Source organism: Brachyhypopomus gauderio, chromosome 3, assembly GCF_052324685.1.
Source record: "Brachyhypopomus gauderio isolate BG-103 chromosome 3, BGAUD_0.2, whole genome shotgun sequence".
NCBI lineage: Eukaryota > Metazoa > Chordata > Actinopteri > Gymnotiformes > Hypopomidae > Brachyhypopomus > Brachyhypopomus gauderio.
Genome location: NC_135213.1, coordinates 15,019,891 through 15,037,153, shown reverse-complemented (window position 1 = coordinate 15,037,153; position 17,263 = coordinate 15,019,891). Strand labels below are relative to the sequence as shown.

The window sequence follows — 17,263 nt, the reverse complement described above, 5'->3', positions numbered from 1 at the left end:
AGGAGGGGTTGAACTTAAAAATAGTGAAGGTTCCACAATAGACCAAGTCCAGGTCTAAATCCAATTGAGCATGTGTGACGCTATTTGAAAATAGCAATCCACAAAGCAACCTGAATAGCCTGGAGCAAACTCGCCAGAATGAATGGGTGAAATCACTCCCAAACAGACCAGTCCTATAGCTGTTGAGCTGTTATTGCAGCTTAATAGGATTCCATGCAGTAAGAAGAAGTTGAAAAACCTAAGCAAGCAGTATTGTTCCGTTTTTAACTTTTTTAAGCATCTCCTGACAAATAATGAATTTTGATGACAACAGAAATTTGAGGACATATTGGCTTTTAATAAAAAATACTGGCTGGAACAATCTGTATCACTTTGAGTGAAAGTATCTTAAAGTATATATTAGAGAGAAAGAGATAGTTATATATAGATGCAAATATATGAAGAAGATTCCACACTTTACTTGCACAGCTGATGAAGGACCTTTGCCTGAAACGTCCTGTTTCTCTGGAAACAATGTGTACTTTACTGCACAATGTCTCAATTGTGACTACCATTATCTCTTTTTACACTTTTGAAACACTTCTATCTATCTATCTATCTATCTATCTATCTATCTATCTATCTATCTATCTATCTATCTATCTATCTATCTATCTATCTATCTATCTATCTCTATAATATTTGAGGTAAGTAACTGCAGTGTACTTCACAAAGATACATAGAGATATAAAAAATTGTAGAAAAGTACACAGTTTCCAGAGAAACAGGACATTTCGGACAGAGGTCCTTCATCAGCTGTGCTTGTAAAGTGCTTCTGAATTAATATGAGAAGGAACGAGTTTATATGAAAAAGTAAATGTTTAAATCAGAACATTCATTCCGTGTGGTTCTAAAGTTCCAAGAGTGTAGATCAGTTATTTTCTTTGAATTTCCTAATTTCACTCCTGCCATAGCACATAGCAACAACTGGCTATGCAAACAGATATATTTTTAATACAATGTCCATTAGTAGTAAAATGCCTTGACACTGGAAATGACATCCTTAATCCTAATGGTCTGAAGGTTCAACAAACGAATCTGCAAGTCTGCTCTTGGTTTCTCCATGTAATGCTGATTACATATCTTACAAATAACGTAGTCATCATCCTGCTGTGGTGCATGAGGAAGAATGAGTGATAACAATTGATCTTTTTTGTGCCAGGTATTTTAGTGGTTGTGTTAATAAATTTACATGTAGCACATCTCGATCAGTTGCAGGCTACAGTACCACAGTTGGGATCTGAATGGTTAATTAAATCATTCTTGACGAGCATGTCTTTAATGTTCTTGTCTCGTGTATAAGACATTAGTTACAGTCTCTTGTTAACCAGAAAATACAGTATGCCGTATTTTCGTATGCAATACTAGGAGAAAACCACATCTAAAAAGCACAGCTTTTTTACAGTGGCAAAGTGTTTAGCGTGACCTCCCCTTAACCAGCAGTAGCAGGGACCTGGCTCTCTGAAACCTCATTGGGTTGGAACCTGAATGCAATGATACCAGAAGATTACTTCTGAAAACTTCTGAAAGAAGGTCAGTCTCCGCAGAAGAGTTCAAGATGTGCTTAGTGCCACGGGAGGTCACATTTAAATTCTGACTTTTTAAATAGTTCTGAAAATTTTTTTCCAATCTCATGTTCTCTGGGAGGTCTGGGAGCTTGAGGGTCTAGCGGGGAATCTTAGCTGCTCCCAGGACGTCACTCTTCTGGATGAAGATCTCGAATAGAGATCTGCTGGAGCAAACTGTGACAGTTTAGGGGTCACAGCCCCTAGTGCTCCAATTACTATGGAACTGTTACCTTCACATTCCACATATTTTCTTCCCCCAGCCCTTGGTATTTCTCTCTTTTGTGTTCCTTCCTCCTTATGTTCACTTGGGATTGCAGCATCTCTCAGTACGGCCCTCTTCTGCTGTTTCTCCATCACTACTGTGTCCATTTGATTAGCCATTACCATTTTGTTAGCTTGTAAGTCCTACACGGTCATTCTCCACCACCTTTAGAGGTGTGTGCATCTTTGACCTTTCTGCATGCATCAGCACAGATGTTTCTGCTCTTTTAAATGCTCTGGCTGCCCATCCAAAGTGGTACACACACACACACACACACACACACACACACACACACACACACACACACACACACACACACACACACACACACACACACACACACACAGTAAAGCGTGTGCTAGGTGCTAGGAGGTGTGTGAATGTTGGTGCTTGAGGACGTGTGTGTGTGTGTTCCTCCCTCTGCTGCAGTAACCAGGCGGTGCGTATGCTGGAGAGCAGAGAGAAGCCCACACCGGACATGTTTGGGGAGCTGCTGCGCAACGCCAGCACCATGGGAGACCTGCGCAACTGCCCAGTGAGCACATACACCCCAACACACACCCAACACACCCCACACACACACCCCAACAGACACACCCCAACACACACCCATACACCCCACACACACACCCAACACACACCCAACACACCCCACACACACACCCCAACACACACACCCAACACACCCCACACACACACACCCCAACACACCCACCCAACACACACCAACACACCCCACACACACACCCAACACACCCCAACACACACCCATACACCCCACACACACACCCAACACACCCCAACACACACCCATACACCCCACACACACACCCCAACACACACACCCAACACACACCCAACACACACCAACACACCCCAACACACCCCACACACACACACCCCAACACACACCCAACACACCCCAACACACACCCATACACCCCACACACACACCCCAACACACACACCCAACACACACACCCCACACACACCCCAACACACCCCAACACACACACCCAACACACACCCATACACCCCACACACACACACAACACACACCCCAACACACCCCACACACACACCCAACACACATCCAACACACATCCAACACACACACCCAACACACACCCACACACACCCAACACACACCCACACACACCCATACACCCCCACACACACCCATACACCCCACACATACACCCCAACACACACCAACACACCCCAACACACCCCACACACACACCCCAACACACACACCCAACACACCCCAACACACACCCATACACCCCACACACACACCCCAACACACACACCCAACACACCCCACACATACACCCCAACACACACACCCAACACACACCAACACACACACCCAACACACACCCAACACACACCCAACACACACCCACACACACCAACACACACCCCAACACACACACCAACACACCCCAACACACACCCAACACACACCCACACACCCCAACACACACACCCATACACACCCAACACACCCCCCACACACACACACACCAACACACGCCCATACACCCCCACACACCCCAACACACACCCAACACACACCAACGCACGCCCATACAACCACACACACCAACACACACACCAACACACGCCCATCCACCCCCACACACACCAACACACACACCCATACACACACCAGCACACGCCCATACACCCCCACACACACCCCAACACACTCCCACACACGCCCATACACCCCCACGCACCCCAACACACACCCACACACACCCATACACCCACACACACACACCAACACACGCCCATGCACCCCAACACACACCCACACACACCCAACACACACCCAACACACCCCCACACACACACCAACACACACCCAACACACACCAACACACACCCGTACACCCCAACACCCACCCACACACACACAACACACCCCCACACATACCTGTACACCCCAACGCACCCCAACACACACCCATACACTCCCACACACACACCCGTACACCCCAACACACACCCATACACTCCCACACACACACCTGTACACCCTAACACACTCCCACACACACCCGCACAGGCCCATACACCCCCACACACACAACACACACCCACACATGCCCATACACCTACACACACACCCATACACCCCAACACACACACCCACACACACCCGTACACCCCCACATACCCGTACACGCCCATACACCCCCACACACACCCGTAAACGCCTATACACTCCCACACACAGTCGTACACACCCCTATACCCCCATACACACCCGTACACACCCATACACACCCACACACACACCCATACACTCCAACACACACCCGTACACGCCCATACACCTCAACACACACCCGTACACTCCCATACACTCCAACACACACCCGTACACGCCCATACACTCCAAACACACACCCATACACATATTTTTTCCTGGTGTCCAGTTAAGCACCTGGTTTGTGCATATTCCTGTCCACACACACACTGCAGGTCTGCACTGCAGTCCACTACACTGCTCGTTTCAGACAGACGCAGTATGAAATAAAAGAGCCTCCGTGATCCACACCGTTTGCACCACTCGAGCAGCTGACGCATGCTCTGGGAATCACCACTTCAGTGGCGAATCCTCGCGTAGACGTTTGACTCGATATCCTGAATTGATCCCCTAAACTGCCTGAGCCGAGGAAAATACGGGGGGAGTTCTGACGGTCTCCGTGGCTACGGCTGCCGTCACGAACTCTGCCTGGGTCCCAGGCTGAATGTGGATTTTTGGCACTCCGCACGACAGGCTCGGCAACTTGGACCGTCGGCTAATGGGACGCTGGGTGTTTCGGCGCTACAGCGTATTAGGCAGTCACTGGCTGTTCTGTGTGTGTGTGTGTGTGTGTGTGTGTGTGTGTGTGTGTGTGTGTGTGTGTGTGTGTGTGTGTGTGTGTGTGTGTGTGTGTGTGTGTGTGAGAGAGAGAGAGAGAGAGAGGGGCCGTGAGGAGGGGCTGATGATCTGTAGTTCTGACGACTGCACTCTTTGTCTAATCCCTTCCTGCCGGCGTGTGGTGCCAGGCCAGCGCCGCCCTGCTGGCCCCTGCGCTCCCTGCGCTCCCTGCGCTGCAGTGCTGGGGTGGGAGGAGGTCAGGCTGGCAGTGGCACCGCACGCAGGCTTTTCTCCTCCTGTTTCCGCACTGGCAGTGCCAAGCCGCGCGGCAGTGGGCGATGACTCAGGAAACGCCGCTAGAACATCGGGTGCAGGACATAAGGCCCTGCTGGAGCGTCCCACAGCTCCTGAAGACTCCTTTTCTCCTGCTTTCTCTTCTTCTCCTTCTCTGTTCATTCACACACACACACACACACACACACACACACAGAGGCATGCGCACTGGCACACACTCATGGAATGGCGCCTCTGTCCGTCTTGTGTTTGGTAGAGTAACTGCGGTGAGATGTTACGTATCCGTCGGGTCCTGATGAACTCCCCAGAGATCATCAGCATCGGTCTGGTCTGGGACTCGGACCACTCGGACCTCGCCGAAGACGTCATCCACAGCCTGGGCACCTGCCTGCGTCTGGGGGATGTAAGACACACACACACACACACACACACACACACACACACACACACACACACACACACACACACACCACACATAATGATCGTGTTCACCCTTATTTGACCCTGTGCATGTGAACGCCCTATGAAGTCTGTACTGCAGTAAGCGTTCCTACTGCACAGGTGACTTCAGCATTTCCCGCAGGTCTCACGTATGTTCGGAGGGGCAGGAGCAGGTTCCATGTACGATCTGACCTTGCGTACAAGACTCCAGTGACTCATATGTATATACACCTGATTGAAACGTATTCATTAAAGTGTCACTGTGATCGTGTAAGTCAGCATGCTCCCCCCAGCCGTGCTCATGAGTCAGTTTGCCCCCCCTCCATGATTTAGTCACAGAGGACAGGATAGGCGGCCCCGTACGTCTGAATGCTGAGCTGTCCGCTTGCGTCGTAGACTTTACAGCCGATCCTCTCTCGCTTGTCCCGCCCCAGCTGTTCTACAGAGTGACAGATGACCGGGCCAAGCAGTCAGAGCTCTACCTGGTGGGCATGGTGTGCTACTACGGCAAGCACTACTCCACTTTCTTCTTCCAGACCAAGATACGCAAGTGGATGTACTTTGATGACGCACACGTTAAAGAGGTAACGGAAAAAAGACCTGGTCTAAGAGCAGCACTTATATTACGTGTGTTTCTGCTCCTTTGTAAGGGTGATGTGTGTGTGTGTGTGTGTGTGTGTGTGTGTGTGTGTGTGTGTGTGCGTGGATGCGCATGTGTGTGCCGGACTCGTAGATCGGGCCCAAGTGGAAGGACGTGGTGTCACGCTGTATAAAGGGCCACTACCAGCCACTGCTCCTGCTCTACGCTGACCCCAGAGGGACGCCGGTGGCATCGCAGGACGTGTCCGCAGCTAAGCTGGACCTACACCACTGCAGCAGGGCTGGTTACGACAGTGAAGACTCCGGTATACCCACGAGAGAGAGAGAGAGAGAGAGAGAGAGAGAGAGAGAAAGAGAGAGGGGAAGAGTGTGAGTGAGTGAGTGAGTGAGTGAGTGAGTGAGTAGGCAAGTGTGGAGAAAGGAAACGGGGGAGAGAAGGGAGGAGACAGAGAGAAAAAGAAGAATCGAGACCAGAAAAAAGAACTTGCTGTCTCAATGTCACCGTCTCCATGCCTGAATGTCCTTGTGGTTATTTTGTCTTCAGGCAGGGAGCCGTCTATCTCCAGTGACACGCGGACGGACTCTTCCACAGACAGTTACAGTTATAAACACTCGCGCTCTCACCATGACTCCATAGCCTCCCACTTCTCATCCGAGTCTCAGGGAACCGTGGTGTGCAACCAGGACGGCAGTGGCTCTCAGAACAGCATGGACTCTGCAGGTAGGGCTTGTAGACATGCCCACGATGCACACACACACACACACACACACACACACACACACACACACACACACACACACACACACACACACACACACACACACACACACACACACACCCTAATAAGCTGGTGTGGTTTGTACTAGGTGAGGTCCTGAAAGAGCAGCCCCCCCCTCTCTCCGCTCCGCGCCCCCCCTCCATGGGCCGGCCACAGGATTATAAGGAGGCGGTGGGCGTGGTCACCCACCGCCGGCCCCTCTCCTCCTCCTCCAGCTCGGGAGTCGGGGGCTCCGAAGGAGGCGCGTGCGCCAGGGACTGGGAGGACGAGAGCACCAGCAGCGAATCAAAGTCCAGCTCCAGCGGGGGGCGCTACCGTCCGTCCTGGAGGCCCAGACGAGAAGCCCTGAACATCGACAGCATCTTCAGCCGGGAGCGGGTGGGGCAGCAGGGGGGCTACGCCACGCCGGGCCCGCCCCCACTGCCCGAGGACGCCACACCCCCGGGGGCCGATGAGTCTGTCACGGAGGCGGGGACCGAGATCTCAGGGGCTTCCGTTATCCAAGCAGGGAATGCGACGGAAGGGGCGGGGGGCGTGTTTAAGCCAGGGGCCAGGCATCTTTCGGCTCCGCCCCCTCTGAGAGGGGCGGAGCAGCAGCCCAGGCTGATCCAGCGGATGGAAAGCGGTTACGAGAGCAGCGAGAGGAACAGCAACAGTCCTCTCAGCATGGACATGCTCCTCAGTGAGAACCCCAGAACCAGCCTCCCCAGGTACCGCAACGCCGCTCTCTACTTTACACTCTAAGCTCTTTGCTCCTCAACCCTAACCGCTACGTTTTAATTGGATAAGGACGGCCGCCCCACGGCGCCGCCTTGTTTGCATGGCATTGTGGGAGGTTATGCAGAAATTCAGGTCCCAATTTAACGGCTGTGATTGACATTCCAGATTTTCATGACTAAAAGGTTCACAGATAATCATCACAGATCTCGGGGCTGATTGCAGTTCACAACTCCAGGCCCATAGCATCTCTCTAATGGCAACTAAGCGTCAGGGTTACATAGAGCTTTGATGAACAATAATTATAATCTTTTTTTATATTGCTCTTTTCATTTTAAGTCTAAAATCTTCAAGTGCTCAAAGACAAGAGATTAAACAAGACAAGTATACACTGTTGAATAGTATGTGGCTCATGATTTGATGAAAGTCCCAGTGGGCCGATGGGTCCCATCAGTTTGACAACCGATTGATTGAAACATTGTGTAGCAATCTGCACGGCACGAGTGGGTCGGATCACGGCCACCCCGATGCGCCGTGGTTCCTGACCCTAAACTGCGGACTGGGTGACATTGCTGTGTGGTCTGACCCTGGCTTGCCTCCTCTTACCACCCAGGGGGGGCAACAGTAAGAGGCCCCTGACATCAGGCCCGTCCTGGCGCACGGTACCCAAATCCAAGAGCACCAGCGCCATGCTGCAAGACGTGGGGTCCCCTGCCTGGACACGCAGAACCACGGGCCCGGGTGAGCAGCACCACAGGGCAGCGCCTCTGCTACCAGCTTACAGATATGGAACATGCATTCATGTGTGTGTGTGTGTGTGTGTGTGTGCGCGCGCGCAGGAGAGGGCCGCAGTGAGCTGGATGAGCTGCAGGAGGAGGTCGCTCGCAGGGCCAGACAGCAGGAGCTCCAGAGGAGGAAGGAGAAGGAGAAGGAGGCTGCCATGGGCTTCAACCCCAGACCCAGCAAGTTCATGGACCTGGACGAGCTTCAGCACCAGGGTAAACACCACATGGTGGGGGGGTGGGGGCAGGAAATAGTGTTCCGGTCGGTCCGACGAGTCAGGCCTAGGCCAAAGATTCAGCGGGATTTGGAACAGGGACAGTTGGGAAAGACGGAGTGCTGCTCAATGTCCACGCGCCTGTTTTTACTCTTGCCGTTTTTTACCCCCTCTCTTTCTGTGGCGTTTAGTAAGTGGGTTAGGCTGTCTTTAGTCCTCTTAGGAGGTGCAGTGCTCCTACAGGGGGTGGGTGAGTGAGGGGGAGGGAGAGGGAGGTGCTGGGGGAGAATGGGGGACAGATTAAAGGCTGGGGGAGCAGCACAGGGAGAGCCTCGCTCCTGCACACCTGAACAGACTCGTGAACCCACCATGATGTGTGGTTGATTGCTGATGTAACACTCTAGCTTGGCCAGACGCTCCTCTGTGTCCTCGGCGTGTGTGTGTGTGCGTGCCCCGTAGGCCCGGTCTAATCCAAAACACACCGACATCACCACGAGACAGAAGCAGCCCTATAAATACAACAGTAGGATGGCTCTTCACTCTCTTAGTAGAGTTGCCCTACAAATATGAGTATCACCGTGTCAGACACACACACGCACACACACACACCTACAAATGTACATAAATCTGTGTTATTCTCAGCAGTAGTGCATGTCTCCCTGCGTCTGTGTGCGTGTGCTTGACCACATCTGTATCGGTGATAACCTTCTGCATACGCCCGTGGTCGTGTCCGCATAATTCATAGTGCTCGTCCCGGTGAGGTTTCACGTGTGTCCTGGGAGCATGCCGGCCTGAGTGTGTGTACATAAGTGTGTGTGTGGGTGTGTTTTCAGCGGCCTGGCCTCGCTGTGTTAATTGCAGGAAAGGGGGGCAGTTTTGAGCACTGTCTGGTGGAGGCGGACGCTCTGTTAGAGCAGTCGTTGCGCCTGGAGCAGGCGGGGGATCCGGCCGCTGCCCTGGCCCTCTCGTGCCACGCTGTGTGTAAGTAGCGCTGGCTCCACTCCGGCCTCCCGCCCGCCCCCCCTGGGCCTGGTGCAGGCTCCGCCCACCAAACCACCTCCCATCCGAACCCCTCCCACCCCACCCACCGCTGTGTGCTTGCGCCCGCCCACGAGCGTCTGTGTGTCATGCCCGCGTCCCCGTCGTACGATCGTCTGCTTTTGCTCGCTCTTGTGCTAAATCCTGGCTGATGGAGCAGGATGGTGGTTGTTGTGGGAGGGACTCCTGTCTGGAGGGAGTTGCCTAGCGCTGGCTGTGGTGTCCACGTTACCATGGTCACATGCCTCCTAGCTGGAATGGCCATTTTTGATCCTGGTTCCAGGGTTTTGCCCAAAGTACTAGAATCCCATTCTGAATGATTAATGAGGAGAGGACAACTTCAGGCAGGCAACACTCTCCAGCTATTTATACCAGCCTCCCTCCCAAACTGCTATCCAGGTCAGCAAACCCTCCATGTCTCTCCCTTTTCTGCCCTGCGCTGTGTATATGTGTGAGTGTATGTTTAAGTGACCGTGTCTGTGTGTGTGTGTGTGTGTGTGTGTGTGTGTGTGTGTGTGTGTGTGTGTGTGTGTGTGTGTGTGTGTGTGTGTGTGTGTGTGGAGGAAGCTATGGGAGGCAGTGTTGTAATAGAGGAAAAGGGAAAAGCCAGGTTCTGTAAACCTGGTCTAGTGTATGACCAGTGTTTGACCATAGTGGACGTCCGTCTGCTTCTGAGGTACCTAAAGGTGTGACCCTGACTCAGAAGTCATGATTTCACTATGGTTGAAAACTCTCCAGTTCTCATAGATGGCCCAGATTAAGGGGACCACTGCTATGACCTTGTAGTTCATCAGTGACGTTCTCTCTGCACCGCCTCTCTTTTCTCCATCTGTCCCTTTTCCTCTCATTCTCTCCCTCTTTTTCATGTATCCCTCTGTCTGTGCACGTGTCTGTATGATGCAGCTGTGTTCCTGATTTCTGTGTGTGTGCATGGGGTTTGTGTGTGTGTGCATGCATGTGTGTCTGGGTGTGTATGTGTGTGTGTGTGTGTGTGTGTGTGTGTGTGTGTGTGTGTAGTGAGGAGCTGGCCCTCCAACCCACCCCCCACCCCCGCCACCCCCCCCCTCCCCACCAGCAACGAGCGTCAGCAGCAGTTACAGCGAACCATAGAGCAGCTGGTGTTGACAGCTTCAAATGTTCTCAAAATAGCACATTTATGAATAGCAGAATTAAAGATATATCTCAGTCTTAAATGAAACAAGTTTCAGGGAGCCATGGCAACACTTAACCTCCTGTGCAGATTTCCATGTTGAGGGCTGCAGACGGGAGAGAAACTACATCCTAGCAGCCATTTCTTAACGAGGACGCTGAAATAAACCGCCAGAAGGTTTCACTTCATTCAACTTCAACGCTATCTTCATTAACTTAGCAGAATTATCGTCTGGTTTCTCTCCTGTCTGATGCTGAGATAGCCTTGTGCTTCTCCACACTGTTATCCTGTTTAATCGTACTTAGCGTATCACTCGTAGAGAACAGGCACGTTCAGTAAGCAAAACACTGCACTGTATTCTCCGTATTCGTAAGGGCTCACGTCTCACGTCTTCAGTGGGCTTGTTTCTGATGAACACTTATGGGTGGTGTGTGGAAACGGTATGCGACGCTTTGCCTATTGAACTCAGCCTAGAGCGCATGGGGCCGGTGTAAGGCGGCCTAACCTCCTTCACCCTCCGTCCCTCCTTTAAAACTCACTCCTGTCGTTTCTGTAACAGAGAAGTGTTCTGCATGCGGGCCCCTCATAACTCGGCTCTTTCTTTTCTGCATTCTCTCTCCTTTTCCTTTCCTTTTTTGTCCTTTCTTTTTCCTTTTTTTCTGCATTGTAGCTAAACTAAGATTTTCCATGCATGAGGGCAGCGCTAACACTCATAGCAGGACTATGGCTGCTGACGCCAAGCTCCAAAAGTGCATGAGGAGAGCTCGGGGCCTACAACAGCGCCTCCAGAACCAGCCAGAGCAGCTGCGGGAGCCCAGCCGCCCACAGGGGCCCTCCAGGTACCACCACTGTCTCCCCCGTGTGTCCACGCTTACTGCCTGTCCAGAAATGCACAACCACTTGCCCTCTTGTTTGTCACTTTTTAACCTGAGTAAGAGATTATCAATGGTAAATAGTAGTGTAAACTTAGGGTTTTGAGAGAGATGAATGTTGTATTATGTTAGCGTGTCCTTTGAAGCTTGCGCTGTCGTTGTTGTCGTTTGTCTTGCTGTATGTGTTTGGACTAACTGTGCTAAGTCCTGTTTAGACGTTGACACAACGGAACACTTGCAGCTTGGCATAAAGCACACAGAGAAAAATGGATCTTTCTGTCCATGCCACGAGGTTGCTTCTCCATCTCAGTTGTGACTGTAAGATGCTGCCTGAGGGAGTATAAGAAAGGTAAAGATTTCCGATTCAGTCTTGCACTGGGAGCAGAGGTCAGAGGTCAGCCGCTCACGCTTCTGGTGCAGGGGAGCCCGAAGACAGACCATCAGATTCACCACAGCTTGGCATGACTCGGAGTTTGGTATGACTCGGGAGTTTATGGCGCAGGAGTTTGGAATATCTCAGGAGTTTATGACTCAGAAGATGGGAAAGACTCAGAACTTTGGTAATGCTCAGGAATTCAGTTTCACTCAGGACTATATGAGTCAGTCTGAGAATAGCTGAGGATGTCAAAAGGGCTCACGATGTTTGTATTGCTGAGTACGGTTACGTAGCTCAGGATGGTTGCATAGCTCAGGACTAGAGTAAGGCTCCGTCAGTCCATCTCAGGACCTTTTACGGTAGCCATGGTGCTCCAATCAGGTGGAGTCAAGTCAAGTCAAGTCAAATTTATTTATATAGCGCATTTTACAACACACGTTGTCACAAAGCAGCTTTACAATCGTATGGGTCCAGATCTCTAATGAGCAAGCCAACGACGACAGTGGCGAGGAAAAACTCCCTATGATGGTGGGGAATAGGAAGAAACCTCAGGAGGACCAAGACTCAAAAGGGAACCCATCCTCCATTGGGCGGCCCGTTAGCACAAGTCTGTATGTATGGACACAAGGTGGTTCTACAGTTGTAGTTAAGGTTCTTCCCCGGACAGACCCAGTGCCTTCAGTGCAGATGGTGAGCCTATGGTGGAGCGATGGTGTGGGAGGTGTTGAAGAGCATGTGGTGGGGGTCCGCAGTCCGCTCGATGGGTTGTGGTTTTTCCACCCCTGGCTTTCCCCCTCCCTCGTTCCTCACAATCGATTAGCCGCGCTGATGTGATGTATGGCCTGACCTGTCCTCAGCCCCCTGGGTAATTACCTAACGCGCTGCTTGAGGAGTATTTACAGGGAGTGGGTGCGCTAGCACATTCATCAGCAGTGTTTACCGCTGGGCTTCCCCAAAGTGCCCCAATCAACTCTGCAGAACGTGGGTAGTAGGAGGGACACTCATTCTGCTGCAGATCCTCACTGCAGCGCTGGGCCTCCGCAAAGGACAGCCAGCACACACACCTGCACACACACACACACACCTACACACACCTACACACACCTAAACACATCTACACACACCTACACACATCTACACACACAAACACACACCTACACACGCACACACCTACGCACACGAACACACACCTACACACGCACACACACCTGCACACACACACACACACCTACGCACACGCACACACACCTGCACACACCTACACACACCTGCACACATCTACACACACCTACACACATCTACACAAACGAACACACACCTACACACACGAACACACACCTACACACACCTACGCACACGCACACACACCTGTACACACCTACACACACCTACACACACGTGCATTTACATTTACGGCATTTGGTGTGTGTGTGTGTGTACACACACAAACACTCACACACACACACACACATACACCTACACATACGTACACACACACACACACACACATACACCTACACATACGTACACACACACACACACACACACACACACACACACACACACACACACACACACATACACCTACACATACGTACACACACACACACACACACACACACACATACACCTACACATACGTACACACACACACACACACACATACACCTACACATACGTACACACACACACACACACACATACACCTACACATACGTACACACACACACACACACACACACACACACACACATACACCTACACATACGTACACACACACACACACACACATACACCTACACATACGTACACACACACACACACACACACACACACACACACACACACACACACACACACACACACACACACATACACCTACACATACGTACACACACACACACACACACACACACCTACACATACGTACACACACACACACACACACACACACACACACCCAGAGACGCCGCTCTTTCTCCATTGCCCTGTAGGCATTAGCTGGACCTGTCAGGAGAGGCGCTCGCAAGGCGCTGCCCTCAAGTTGAGTTATGAAGACGGAAGGGTGTTTATTGGTGGACAGTGACGCTGCTGCCGAGACCTTTCACCTGAGACTCGGACGAGAAACAAGACGTGGGAGTCTGCTGTGGCGGCTCCCTGAGCCACCGCAAGGCGATGGAGTGTCCAGCTCTCCCGGTTTACGGCTGAATTCATTGAGCGGGAGCCCTAAAGGAGACCTGCCTTCATCCTCACAGATTCATGTGCAGCAGACCCTCTGGGCATATTTATTGCTGCTGTAGTTCTTCTGGTTTATACAGCGGCTATGAAAACGATGTCAAGGTCACGGTGTGCGTCAGCTGTTGGAGGCCTGTGGGCTTGGATTGTATGTGTGCTTGTTTGTGTGTGTGTCTGTGTGTGTCCGTGTGTTGTATGAAAAGTGGTGCATGACCAGAGGTGAAACTCATGACTCGAGTGTCCTTCAGCTAGGTCTCTTGATACTAATGCTTCTTAAAGAGTTCATTTGAGCATCAAAAATCTTATTACTTACTGGGTATGTGAAAATGGGTTTGATCAGTGAAGGTTCTTTTTTTGATTGTTTGTTAATGAGGGTCTTTTGAATGTAATTTACAAATTTAGGGGAATGATTTAAAACTGCATTCTTTTTTGTGGTTAGTAAAATAAAAGCTACACTCTATAAAACAAATATACTCCTATATTATATTTGTAAAACAGGAATGCCAATTTTCAGAATATAGAACTTATTGTTGACTGACCCTGCAGTCTCAGAAGTAAACTGCATTAGAGCTCTCTGGAGTTTTCATGCTATTTTGATTTATTGCACATGAAGGATAATTCTTGGAGTCTTAACAGAATGTAGCTTTACCATATACCATATTTTAATATCACTGGTGTTTTGATTATTTTGGGTTTGAGGTGATAGCATTCCCTGAGAGTCTGACCACTCCCATGTGTTTATCCTCTATACAGTGAACAGCCTGGCTCAGTCCAAATACTGCTGACAGAAGAGGTGTGGGAAGCTAGTCAGGATGCAGCCATTGGCCCACCGCCCACTGTCCAGAGGAAGCCACACCCCTCTAACATGCTGTCTGCTTTGAACTGCCCCAACCCCTCTCCACCTCAGCCACGCCCCCAAGAGCCTGCACAAGGCAGCGATTGGTCGACGCAGAAAGAGGAGGACCGGGGGGCCGTCAGACTGTCGGATGTCCTGCAAGCATCAGGGGTGCGAATCAGGCCCATCTGCAAACACCTGGCCATCTCCCTGCCCTCTCTGCCCATGGACTTCTGGGGCCCGGTGGGTGAGACCGGAGAGCCGCCCCAGCACCAGCAGGCCCGGCGTTTGCCCTCTCCCTCCCCAGGCCCTCCCCTGTGGAAAGGCACCTCTGATAGCCCTAAATGGAGCGGCCATCCCACCAGCCCCCTCCCTGTATCTGCTCAGCCTGAGGAGATCTCCCATCCAAGAGCCCCCGTGTGGCAAGCCGTGCGCGACCCCCCCGTACCTCGCTCGCCCATCCTATCTGGCTCCGTCCCCAAGCAAGCCCCGCCCACCGCAGCCCGTCATTGGTCTTCCTGGAGTCTGGACCGCCCCGATGCTGTGGTCGCTCCCCACGAGACGCCTCCGGACCAGAGTCACCTCGTCAGGCCCGCGGCCTCCCCCCGCTCGCCCGGTTGGTACGTCCCTCCGCGCAGTCCAGTGATCAGGAATAAGGCCGGCGCCAAGTATCCCCACGCCCAGCGGGAGGGGGAGCCGGAGCCCCTGGAGCCCGAGGACCAGGAGCTGTCGGAGCTGGACTCGCTGTACCAGGCCAGTCTGCAGGCGGGTCCGGGCCGAGTCCTGCGTGGGTCCGGCTCTCCACCCACGGGGAAGCCAGGTACGCTGAGCGTATGCCCCGCCGTCTTGCGCCCCATTCTTCTACCACGCTCCGAGTCTAGTAGATGTAGGTGGAGTGCACGGAGGATTCCGGCAAGGTTGTAATTCGCTTGCCTTGCACAGTTGCAGCCGCTGCACGGATGCTGCTGTCCGGGGTGGGGCGCTCGTGGACGCCCACGGCTGAGCTGGAGAGGACTGCCTACGGACCAGCAGGCTGCCGCAGCCCCACCGGGCAGCTCAGCATGGTGAAGCACACGCCACCCCCCCAACCCCACCCCCAACCCCACCCCATTGTTGCATGCTGCTTCAGATGATCAGTGGTCATGGATCGTGTTGGCTTAGCCAGTGTCTCTCGCTGGTAGAACGTAGGAACGTATGTTTGGGGTCGTGTTCCGGTTATGCTGTCAGTCAGGGTTATTATTTTTTATTATATATGTTCTGATGTTTTCTTTTCCTAATCTGGGTCTGCGTGTTTCTGCCAGTGGAAGCCTGCAGGTGTTTGCAGCTCTTTGCTGTGGTCTTTTCCCCAGTTCCTTGTGTCTGTGTGTTCCTTCTGTTTTCAGTGGGACTTCAGTGCTTTATCTGCTCTGCCTTGTCTGTGGCATGTACGCTAACAGCAGTGGGCCTTCATGTCAGCTTAGTGTAGTTTGGGGGCTTTGTTTGTGCATGTTCACTCAGCAGGGTGTGTGTGTGCGTGTGCGTGTGTGTGTGTGTGTGTGTGTGTGTGTGTGTGTGTGTGTACAGGGGCTGCAGGAGCAGTGCGGTGCTGACCACATGCACCGTGTCGCACGCAGCCTGAGCGGGACCGTCATAGGACGACGACAAGACCACCTCGCTGTCTCACGCAGCTTTGTGAGTACTCCACGCTCCCTCTCTCTCTCTCTCTCTCTCTCTCTCTCTCTCTCTCTCTCACACACACACACACACACACGAGTGTCGAGTAAGGAGACTCGTTGTAGAGTCTGATAGCAGTGGGTAAGGAAGGTCTTGCACGGCGCTCTTTAACACAGTGCAGCTGTAACAGTCTGCTGCTCACTGTGCTTCCCTGCCTCTCCAGTGCTGTATGCCGGGGGTGTGAGGTGTTGCCAAAGATGGCTAATAGCTTGTTAAGTGTCCTTTGCTTTGCTACAACCTCCAGTGAGTCCATCTTGACTCCTCCCACTGAGCCAGCCTTTCCGAATGAGCTCGTTAAGTGTGTACAGAGCGATCTGTTTGATGCTATTGCTCCGTCACCCAGCAGCACATATACGCCGTCACTGCTACAGACTGGTAAAGTGTCCGTAGGAGTTTAGTGCATGCACTAAAGACCTTAAAGACCTCAGCCCCCTTAAAGAGTGCAGTAGCTTTGACACTGTGAGTCTTA

At 52.0% G+C, this 17,263-nt stretch overlaps 1 protein-coding gene across 1 annotated transcript in view; it reads left to right on the top strand.

Moving 5' to 3' along the window:
* The window catches only part of usp54b (ubiquitin specific peptidase 54b), a 36,533-nt gene that overhangs the window by 13,884 nt on the left and 5,386 nt on the right, over window positions 1-17,263 (top strand). Inside the window, exons 5-17 of the mRNA XM_076998473.1 lie at window positions 2,299-2,404; window positions 5,298-5,444; window positions 5,917-6,066; window positions 6,216-6,387; window positions 6,627-6,803; window positions 6,950-7,571; window positions 8,192-8,319; window positions 8,418-8,576; window positions 9,437-9,556; window positions 11,434-11,602; window positions 15,000-15,901; window positions 16,024-16,145; window positions 16,645-16,752. Coding sequence (XP_076854588.1) covers window positions 2,299-2,404; window positions 5,298-5,444; window positions 5,917-6,066; window positions 6,216-6,387; window positions 6,627-6,803; window positions 6,950-7,571; window positions 8,192-8,319; window positions 8,418-8,576; window positions 9,437-9,556; window positions 11,434-11,602; window positions 15,000-15,901; window positions 16,024-16,145; window positions 16,645-16,752 — 3,082 coding nt within the window. The remainder of the gene's footprint in view (window positions 1-2,298; window positions 2,405-5,297; window positions 5,445-5,916; window positions 6,067-6,215; window positions 6,388-6,626; window positions 6,804-6,949; window positions 7,572-8,191; window positions 8,320-8,417; window positions 8,577-9,436; window positions 9,557-11,433; window positions 11,603-14,999; window positions 15,902-16,023; window positions 16,146-16,644; window positions 16,753-17,263) is intronic.